The sequence below is a fragment of the Capricornis sumatraensis genome, chromosome 11, assembly GCF_032405125.1.
Source record: "Capricornis sumatraensis isolate serow.1 chromosome 11, serow.2, whole genome shotgun sequence".
NCBI classification, from domain to species: Eukaryota; Metazoa; Chordata; class Mammalia; order Artiodactyla; family Bovidae; genus Capricornis; species Capricornis sumatraensis.
The window spans coordinates 10241666-10253184 of NC_091079.1; the positions used below are offsets into that span (position 1 = coordinate 10241666).

General features: G+C 42.0%; 1 protein-coding gene across 1 annotated transcript in view; it reads right to left on the reverse strand.

Annotated features, from left to right (window-relative positions):
• SDHAF4 (succinate dehydrogenase complex assembly factor 4) overlaps positions 1–9377 on the reverse strand; it is a 33652-nt gene extending 24275 nt beyond the window's left edge. Inside the window, exon 1 of the mRNA XM_068984049.1 lies at positions 9256–9377. Within this exon, the coding sequence (XP_068840150.1) occupies positions 9256–9376 (121 nt within the window). The 5' untranslated portion in view covers position 9377. The remainder of the gene's footprint in view (positions 1–9255) is intronic.
• Between the last annotated feature and the right edge of the window lie 2142 nt (positions 9378–11519).

Here is an 11519-nt window from a genome sequence, read left to right on the forward strand (position 1 = left end):
AATGTTAAGAAAGGAAATAATGATAAGAGTATCAAAGCATTCCTGTAAGATAAACAGTTAAGCTGGTATATAACCTGGGTCTTTCTCACCTAGAGTTTAGTGTACAGAGGTCTCAGGACAGCAGGGAGAGCAGTCTTTCGAACCCAAGGAAAACAAACAGCCTACTAGAGGCCAGAACCCAGGAAGGGTCATGCACTGAGTAAAGAGAGTGATTTGGAAGATTTTTAAACGTGCATATAACTACTTGGGGAAGATCTTATTAAAATGCAGATTCTTAATAGGTTTGGTATGACCTAAGATTCTGCATTTTAACAAGTTCCAAGGTGAAGCTCCTGTTGCTGGTCCAAAGAGCAAGGGACTAGAAGACAAACTCTAGTTAATGAACAACTTTGTTCTGTGTAACGATGTTAAAAAGGAAGCCCTTCTTGGTATTTTGAAGCCACTGGTTGACCGTATCTGTGTTTACGTCAGATTACACACTATGTGCAGGGTTCAAACACCCTCAGGGGAGCATCTTTCTATAAAGTGGATTAAAGTCTGAAGCTGCAGTGCTTTCAGACACATGGCAGAAGCAAATCCTCTGAGGACAAATAGTTTTTCAACTCACATCTTATGGAAGTCTCCAAGAGGGAATACCAATAAAACATTCAAGGAAACAAGCTATCATATGCAAGATCAACAAACAACAGAGCTAGGACCATAAAGATCTATATACTGAAATCAAAATTAAAATAACTAATATGTTTTAAGGAAATAAAAACGAAGCCAAAGAGACAAATGAGTAAGAGACTGAAAATTCACTAGGCCAATAATTAAAAAAAAAACAAAAATCCAAAGAAACCCAACCCCCAACAACCACAAATTTAAATTTAAAGCTCAATAAAAGCCCTAAATAGCAGAATAGATATACCTGAAAAGAGTTAGTGGCCCAAATAAAGTTCTGAAGAAATTATACAGAAAAAAGCGTAGCAAAAAGGAGATAAAAATAATAAAAGCAATGTTAAAATATTTGGAGGATAAAATGAGGGCTAACAAATGTTTGTTTCATCACAGTTCCAGAAGGAAATAATGAAAAGACCAGGAGACGTCCAACAGACAGGAATGTTCAGATGTAGGAAACAGAGCCACAAGTAAAAAAAAAAAAAAAAATTAAATAAGAAAAACACATCTAGACACAAAAGTACAACGAAGAAGCCAACATCAAAGGAAGAGATAAAAAGTAGCTAGGTAAAGGAGAGATTACTAATGAAGGAACAAACATTAGACAGAAGACCTCCCAATAGCTATAAAGAAAGCCAGAAGAGATAGACCTGTGAGACAATGATACGTTTATTGAAACTACCTTGCAAGAATAAGAGAAATAAACCATATTTTCAGATTAAAAACAAAATACATGTTTAAAAAAAAAAAAAGCACTGAGAAACTTTATCATAAGACTATCACCAAAGGGAACATCTAAACAATGTACGGTAAGAAACTGATTCAAGAAGTAAAAGTGTGAAATAAAAAGAGAAAAATAGAAGTTTTAAACATTGACTATATAAAAATGTAATATGTTGATTTGTGTTACTATACAATTCCACCCTAACATATACACAAGAAAACATACACACACAAACACACAACCCTAAAAGGCTGAACAACAGAGTAGGAGGGTGAATGAATTCAAAGCATTTTTAAGGTTTGTACTGTTTAGGAGGAACATGAAGATATTAATTTTGGGGGGCTCAAAAATCACTGCAGATGGTGATTGCAGCCATGAAATTAAAAGACGCTTACTCCTTGGAAGAAAAGTTATGACCAACCTACATAGCACATTCAAAAGCAGAGGCATTACTTTGCCAACAAAGGTCCGTCTAACCAAGGCTATGGTTTTTCCTGTGGTTATGTATGGATGTGAGAGTTAGACTGTGAAGAAGGCTGAGTGCTGAAGAACTGATGTTTTTGAACTGTGGTGTTGCAGAAGACTCTTGAGAGTCCCTTGGACTGCAAGGAGATCCAACCAGTCCATTCTGAAGGAGATCAGCCCTGGGATTTCTTTGGAAGGAATGATGCTAAAGCTGAAACTCCAGTACTTTGGCCACCTCATGCGAAGAGTTGACTCATTGGAAAAGACTCTGATGCTGGGAGGGATTGAAGGCAGGAGGAGAAGGGGACGACAGAGGATGAGATGACTGGATGGCATCACTGACTCGATGGACGTGAGTCTGAGTGAACTCTGGGAGTTGGTGATGGACAGGGAGTCCTGGCATGCTGCGATTCATGGGGTCTCAAAGAGTCAGACACGACTGAGCGACTGAACTGAACTGAAGATATTAATTAACTTCAACTTCCTCAAGCATGCAATCAGATTTCAAGAGTAACCAATAAAAAGCAATGTGTATCTTTGAAATCACAGAGGAAAAAAACTGGAAGAAGAAAACATTTAATTGAAAGTATGACAAATAGAAGGTAACAAAAAATGAGATGGCAGAAATAAGGTCAATTTTATCAATTAATATACAGTAAGTCCCCTATATACAAAAGAGTTCCAGTTTGAGAGTGTTTGTAAGTCCTACTTGTTCATAAGTCCAACAGAGATCAGCTGGTAAAGAATCCACCTGCAATGCAACAGACGATTCCTGGAGAAGGGATAGGCTACCCACTCTAGTATTCTTGGGCCTCCCAGGCGGCTCAGATGGTAAAGAATCCACTCACAGTGTGGGAGACCTGGGTTCAGTCCCTGGGTTGGGAAGATCTCCTGGAGGAGGGCATGGCAACCTACTCCAGTATTCTTGTCTGAGGAACCCCCATGGACAGAGGAGCCTGGTGGGCTAGTCCATGAAGTTGCAAAGAGTTGGACACAACTGACCATGACTGACTGACTAAGCACAACATACAGTAAGTCCCCTACTTACCAAAGTTCCAGTCCGAGAGCGTTTGTTAAGTCCTACTTGTTTGTAAGTCCAACAGAATTAGTCTTCCCTTGTTAAAGGTAGCTCAGTTGGTAAAGAATCCACCTATAATGCAGGAGACCCTGGTTTGATTCCTGGGTCAGGAACATCCCTTGAAGAAGGGATAGGCTACCCACTCCAGTATTCTTGGGCTTCCCCTGTGGCCCAGCTGGTAAAGAATCTGCCTGCAATGTGGGAGACCTGGGTTCAATCGCTGGGTTGGGAAGATCCCCTGGAGAAGAGAAAGGCTACCCACTGGAGAATTTCATGGGACTGTATAGTCCATGGGGTCACAAAGAGTTGGACACAACCGAGCAACTTTCACTTTCAGTTTTTCACCCAACTATCACAGTGGGCTATATAGGAGTGTACTATAAGTTTCTAAAACTTCTCACAAAAATAATACATAAAAAAGAAAAACAAAAAAAAAACATTTTTAATCTTATGGTACAGTACCTTGAAAAGTGCAGTTATGACAGCTCAACAACTGTCATACAAGGGCTGGCATCAAGTGAACAGGCAAGAGTTACTGACTGGAGGAAGGAAAGGAGGTGGAAGACGGTAGAGCTGAAGAATCATCAGCAATAGATGTAGTGCAAGCTGCAATTTCAATCTCACCTGACGTTGATGGAACACATGTTTACATCTTTGAAAGTTCACAACCTAAAGATTTAGATGTAGGTGACTTACAGTGATTGCAAATGGACTGACCTCTCCAGTTAAAAGGTATATACTATCAGACTTCAAAATAAAAATTCACCAAAATCTAGTCTTATGCTGTTTATATATAAGAGAATTATCATGGTTCCAGTGTTACCTGTTGGATATTCCAGGCAAGAATACCAGTGTAAGTTGCCATGCCCTTCTCCAAGAGATCTTCCCAACCCAGGAATCAAACCTGAGTCTCTGAAGTCTCCTGCACTGCAGGCGACTTTATTCCTGGTAGAATAAAGACTTAAATACAAAAAAGCCAAACTATCGACTTTAAGAAGAAAATATAGGGAGTATCTTTATGACCTTAGGGTTGGGAAGGCTTTCTTACAGAAGACTACAAAGCACTGATAATAAACAGAAGGATCAAGACAAGAAGATAACATTACAAATTTGTTTACCAAAAGCGCCACCTGGGAAGCCCAGACAGCTATATAGAGAGCAAAAATTAGAACTTTATGCCTATATATTTAAAGTATATAAAATGAACAATTTTCCAGAAAAATTCATCAAAACTTAATTAAGAAGAGAAAATCTGATAAATACCACAATAATCATTACAGAAATTAAACTAGTAATTTAAAATCTTCAGTTCAGTTCAGTCGCTCAGTCGTAAACGACTCTTTGCGACCCCATGAATTGCAGCACGCCAGGCCTCCCTGTCCATCATCAACTCCCGGAGTTCACCCAAACTCATGTCCATGGAGTCAGTGATGCCATCCAGCCATCTCATCCTCTGTTGTCCCCTTCTCCTCCTGTCCCCAATCCCTCCCAGCATCAGAGTTTTTTCCAGATTTAAAATCTTACCTCACATCAAAGGGCAGGTCTAGATAGTTTTGCATGTAAATTGTAACAAATACTCAAGGAATGGCTTATTTCAATCTTAAAGAAAAGGACTAAAAGACTCTTAAATTCATTGTAAGAGGCTAGAATAATTGTAATTTCAAAACCAGAAAAGGAAATTGCAAGACAGGAAAACTACAGGGCAGTTTTTAAACAAAGTATCAGCATACCACAACCAGTATTATAACAACATAATCATCCCGATACATCTGAATATTTTCTAGGAATCTGAGTTAATTAGCACAGAAAAATCTGTAATTCACCAACACACTGTATTAAAGAAAAATGAATTAAAAACAAGATGAAGAAAAATGAATTTTTCAAGATTTCTTTTTGTCTTAAAAAAACAGATAACTACATAAACAAATAAACAAAACCCCATCCTTCTAGAAATGGCAAGGAACTTCATTAACAAAATAAAGGGCATATCTACAGCTAATATTGCATGTTGAAATATGAACATATTCCCTTTATAATTATGAACAAAATAAGTATGCCTATCACCACTTCTAGTCAGCACTGTATGTACTGAAAAACCTGACCAAGAACAGAGAAACAAGTGAAAATAAAAAGATATAAAGATTGGAAAGGGAGAAAAAGATTTTCATTATTTGCAGGCAATATTTGTGTCTACCCAGCACCACCCCCACCAAAATCTACAAATAAATTATTGAAATTAATAAAGTAATTTACCCAGGTTACCAGATACAAAATCAATAAACAAGTCAACTGTGTTTCCATACATAAGCAGCAATTAGAAAATAATAATCTTAGAAAATACTGAGCAGTTGTAACCAAATTCCAGCAGAAACTTTTTTAAAAGAATTTTATATGGAAGCAGATACCAAGAATAGCCAAGACACTTCTGAAAAACAACATGAAAGGACTTACCCTACTAAATATTAAGAGTTGTTACAAAAGTATGGTTGTTAAGATAGGTATTACATCACAGGAACAGACAAACAGATCAGTGAAATGGAAAAGAGAGCCTAGAAATAAACCGAGGTGTCCATGCATATGTAAGATAGCTGCATTTCATTGGGGGGGTGGGGGGAAGTCCAACATATGGACATGGGACAACTGGTTACTGACATGGGAAAAAAGTGAAATCAGTTTCCTGCCTCACGCCATGCATGGAAAAAAGTTCTTGGAATAAAGACTTAAATACAAAAAAGCCAAACTATAGACCTTTAAGGAGAAAATATAGGAGAGAGAATATTTTTATGACCTTAGGGTTGGGAAGGCTTTCTTACAGAAGACTAAAAAGCACTGATAATAAACAAAAGTATCAAGACAAGAAGATAACATTACAAATTTGTTTGCCAAAAGATACCTTTCCTTTGAAGCTCTGTAATTGTACAGTTGGATTCATAATTTTATTGTGTCTGCTGCTGAAGATAATTTTATTTTAGGCTGCGCTGGGTCTTCTTGCTATTTGGGCTTTTCTCTAGTTGCATCAAGTAGGGGCTACTTTCTAGTTGTGGTCCAGAGGCATGTCACTGCAGAGTCTTCTGTTGCCGAGCACAGGGTGCATGGGCTTCAACAATTGTGGCACACAGGCTCAGTGGCTGAGTTCACCGGCTCTTGGGCACAGGCTCAAAAGTTGTGGTACACAGGCTTAGCTGCTCTACAGCATTTGGGATTTTCCTGGATCAGGGATTGAACCTGTGTCTCCTGCACTTGCAGGCGAATTCTTTACCACTGAGCCACCAGGGAAGCTCTGAAGATAATTTTTTCAGAAAGACATCATAAGAGTGACAAAAACAGCTCACAACCTAGCTTGTACGGCTGATATCTTAAGTGACATCATCTTGGCCTACATAGTTCCTCCAGTCTTTCTGCTGACCCTACCCAGGACTGTATGGGGTAAATCGCTCTCTGTTGTCAAGGGCTCAGCAGTTAATAGATACTGTTTAATAATCAGTAGGATCAGATGACCCCTAAACTGTTAGTCCCCTTAAACAAGGATGAAAACCTTAGCTGACATAGTCCCAGCCACCACAAGACCAATTAGCCATTCATAAATCTTGACTTAGGAACATGCATTTCCTGCTTTTACACACATACCTTCTACCTTCATATGCTGCTGTGCTGTGCTTAATTGCTCAGTTGTGTCCTCCTCTTTGTGACCCCATGGACTGAAGCCCACCAGGCTCCTCTGTCCATAGGGATTCTTCTGGCAAGACTACTGGAGTGGGTAGCCATCCCCTTCTTCAGGAGATCTTCCCAATCCAGGGATCAAACCCAGGTCTCCAGCATTGTGGGCAGATTCTTTACTGTCTAAGCCACCAGGGAGGCCCAAGAATACTCAAGTGGGTAGCCTATCCCTTTTCCAGGGAAATTTCCAAACCCACGAATTGAACCAGGGTCCCCTGCATTGCAGGCGGGTTCTTTACCAGCTGAGCTACCAGGGAAGCCCACATACCTTCACACTCTAGGTTAACTATAAAACTGTCCCAGTGGCCCCTTGGCAGTGTGAAGTACAGCTGCGAATGCTTCCTGATCGCTGTCTGTCTGATCCCAGCCTGTAAGTCACCCTATGATAAACTGACCCACTGATTATATGAACCTCCCTGCCTCGCTTTTTCAGTCTCAAGATGCCTTCTCAGTTCAGTAAGCATTTGTCATTCCTGCCATCCTCAAACAGAGCTATTTGCCACATTTACGCAACTTAAAAGGCATAGTGGTCAAATATATGTAAAGAATGTAGATAAGCAAGACAAACAATCCAATAAGAAAATGAAGATATATTTCACCAGAAAAATTAAAAAACTTTTGAAAAGATGTTTCATTTCTCTAACTGGAGAAATGCAAAATCATAATGAAACACTATTTCAACATTGTACACACAAACAAAAATTAAATTTTCTGATGTTATCAGATGTTGGCAAGTATTTGGAGCAATAGGAACTCTGATATACTGCTGGCAGAAGTATAAACTGCCAGTAGGAATGAAAAATGCCTTTACGATTTGGCATCACATTGTAAAACTGAAGAGGTCTTTACCATATATTCCAGGAATTCAACCTCTTGTGCAAGTGCACCCACATATACACCAGATGTGTAGCAGCCAAATCTGATGCTTCCCGAATTACACAATGTCCACTGAGAGGGGGAAAGGAAAAAAGTATAATGTGTGTATGTTTAATTGCTAAGTTGTGTCCGATTCTCTTGTGACCCCAGGGACTGCCAGGCGCCTCTATGGGATCTCCCAGGCAAGAATACTAGAATGGGTTGCCATTTACTTCTGGGGATTTCCCCCACCCAAGGATGGAACCCACATCTGCTTGGCAGGCAGATTCTTTACCACTGAGCCACCTGGGAAACACCCTAGAGGTATGATACATTCTAACCATTTACTAATTACAACATCACATAACAATATGGATGGATTTCAAAGCAATGCTGGTTGAAAAAATCAGGTAAAACAAATACAAAAGGCATGAAGTAATTTCTATACAGTTACACAACTTCATCAGGAAGCAGCACACAGCTTGGCAATGGAAACATTCTATTTCTTAAACTGGCGAATGGGTTCATAAATGTTGGCTTTGCTTAACTCATATATGTTGTATAAGTTTTTGGTAGGAAACATTTCATTGTTGAGCATTTAACCTCAGTAAAAAAGGGATGTTGAATAAACACCGAGCAAAATTGTATACAGTTATTACTTTGAGGTTTGGATAGCAAGGGGGATTTTACTTTACATATTATTCATTTCCGGACCATTTAAAATTTTTACAATCAACAAGTGGTCTGTCTGGGTCATGTACACATTGTTATATTAAAAATGGATAACCAAAGACCCACTGTATAGCCCATCGAACTGTACTTAATGTTATGTGCTAGCCTGGATGGGGCAGGAGGGGGTGGCTGGAGAGAATGGATACATGTACATGTATGGCTGGGTCCCTTTCCTGCTCACCTGACACTACCACAGCATTGTTAATCCCCTATACACCAATACAGAGTAAAAAGTTTAAAGTCTGAAAAAAATACAAAACAAAAAGCAGTATGTCTGGAGGAGAAATGACAGAAATGAAAACAAGCTATATATATATAAATATATAAATGAAAACTATATATGTATATGTATGAAAACAAATATCTTGGGCCCATTAGGATGCCGGCTGGAAATGTTATCAACTTTCAATTTCTCCAGGATGTCCTAAACTAAAACTATGCTTAGAATAGTCTGTGAGTTAAGGCTGTAACATATATCGAGATAAATGTCCAACAAAAAGGGCTTAAAAAAAAAGTCTGTTTTTTACTGAGAGCATGCATACTTTAATACTCTCCTGGCTTCTTCTAATTTTTATTATACTTATTTGCCTTGGCCTACTTTGCCAAAATTCAGTGCTTTTCCATATTTTGTACTGCAAACTGCCATAAATCCTTTCCGATGTAAATACCCTAAGTACAAGACGCCTGCACTGCCTCAGGGCCCATTTTCCGCACTGTGCACGCGCACTAGCTCGCCGCGCGCCCTCCAGGACCCGGAACTTCCGCTCCCCCTTGGTGGCCAGTGCGGCGGCCGGCGGAAAGCAGGCGTAAGGCCGGACGGGCCCTGTGACCGTGCCGCTCGGGTTCCACCTGAGCCCGGGCGGGAAGGACCTGTCCGTGCACGAGTCCGATGGACAGGGAGGCTCCGCGGCCCCGGGGGCCCCCGAGACGGCAGCACACTGCCGCCCGGCCGGACGCGTTTCTCTCGGCGCTTGGGCCTTCGCGACCCTGCCCGCGACCTCGGCCCCAAGCCCGGGTGCCTTACTTGCCGCTCTCCACGCTGTAGCCGGGACGCGGCCCAGCAACGAAGCGAGGCCTAACGCAGCCATGGCATCCGCTCCCGCGGCGTCCGCAACAGCCTTCCCTGAGGTGTTAGCGGGTCGCATCGTCCCGGCACGCCCCGCGACTGGGGCGGGGCTGCGTGCGACCGGGGGCGGGGCCTGGGGGGCGGGGCCTGGGGGGGCGGGGCTCTCTCCGGTGCGGAGCTAGTCTCTGCGGTCCGGACTGTTAGTCACTCAGTCGTGACTGACTCTTTGCGACCGCTTGAACTGTAGAAGGCCAGGCTTCTCCGTCCATGGAATTCTCCAGACAAGAATACTGGAGTGGATTGCCATTCCCTTCAAAAGCTAACGTGGGGCCAGGCGCGCCCGCCCGGACGCCACCCCAGAAATTCGCTCTCCGTCCCTGGGCCGTCTGCAAGAAAAAGTGGAACAGCTCAGCCTTCTCTTGAACAACCCAAACTATCCTGAACCCCATGTTGATGAAAACCTCAAATCGTGGGTGAAGGTGGATCCCCCCAAACGGAGGGCATGCCTTCGTTTGTTCATCTTAATCCGTCTGCTGCGCCTCAACTTGAAGGTGAAGGCCTCTTGGGACCTCGCTGTTCCAGGCCACAAAGATTGGGCAACTGCTACTCTTTTGCTCATGCAATAGGTTTCTTTCCCCTCAGTTCTCTCTTTTTTACATGTCTGCTTGTTCAGTGAACTCGCACCCACTTACCGGGTGGACTAGAAGATGCAGTTTGAGTGCAACACCGAGCAGAAGGCTCTCATCTGGTCCAGCTGCAGGGAGGTAGAACTGTGCATCTGCGTTCCTGGTCCAGCAGCTCCAGTGACGTTCGCAGAACGTATGGCAGGTTAGGAGGCTTCATGGGACCTGTGGAAGTCTACACAGAATCACAGTGGAGTCCCTTTGATTTTTTTTTTTTTTTAGCAAAGATTTTGGCTTGCTCTTGGGCCCATTACTTTGCCAACAAAGGTCCGTCTAGTCAACACTATGTTTTTTCCGGTAGTCACGTATGGATGTGAGAGTTGGACTATAAACAAAGCTAAGTGCCAGAGAATTGATGCTTTTGAACTTTGGTGTTCTTGAGAGTCCTTTGGACTGCAAGACGATCCAACCAGTCCATCCTAAAGGAAATTAGTCCTGAATATTCATTGGAAGGACTGATGCTGGAGCTGAAACTCCAACACTTTGGCCACCTGATGTGAGGAACAGACTCATTTGAAAAGACCCTGATGCTGGGAAAGATTGAAGGCAGGAAGAAAAGGGGACGACAGAGGATGAGATGGTTGGATGGCATCACGGATTCAATGGACCTAAGTTTGAGTAAGCTCCGGGAATTGGTGATGGACAGGGAGGCCTGGCATGCTGCAGTCCATGGGGTCGCAAAGAGTTGGACACGACTGAGTGACTGAACTGAACCGAACTGGGCCCTGGTAATGTCTGACCAAGTAACATCACATGGCTGCAGAATCTTGAGTTCTCTTAACCGGAGATATGTTTCTCCTAGGTAAGGACTCTTTTCACCAGGAGGAAGTGGTATTTTTAGAAAGGCCCAAAGCCAAAACCGCAGCAGTTTTAACAAGTAGCTTGGTAGGTTGCACACACACCTTTTTACCCTTAGTTCATATTTACAGCTTGATGATGAGTTTCGTGTGACCAACTTGATCAAGGAAAAAAACTCAAAGCTAGATTACAGAGGCCTTTGCTCAATATACTGACCAGCTGGCAAACGACTGCTTTGTTATTTCGAGCATTTTACAGGTGCCTTGAGGAACAGCACAGACAAAACAAATAAAAATAAATCCTCCCAGAGGGAAGGATTTTATCTTATACTCTGTCTGGAAGGAGATAGAACTTGAGATAAAGATATACATCATTTCATGGGCACTGAAATCAAGTGGTGAGGGACTGGGAAAATGTAAAGGTTTTGTGATACTTTTTTGGAATTAGGACATCTCCAAATGACGTCAAAGCATAACATTTGGGTCCCACTGAATGCTCAAAAGAAAGGTACTGTCGCAAAAGGGCTTTTAATTAGAACAAGATTCAGTTCAGTTACTCAGTCATGTCCAATTCTTTGCCAGGCTTCCGTGTCCATCACCAACCCTGGAGCTTCCTCAAACTCAGGTCCATAAGTCTGTGATGCCATCCCACCATCTCATCTTCTGTCGTCCCCTTCTTCCACCTTCAATCTTTCCCAGCATCAGAGTCTTTTTCAAGGAGTCGGTTCTTCACATCAGGTAG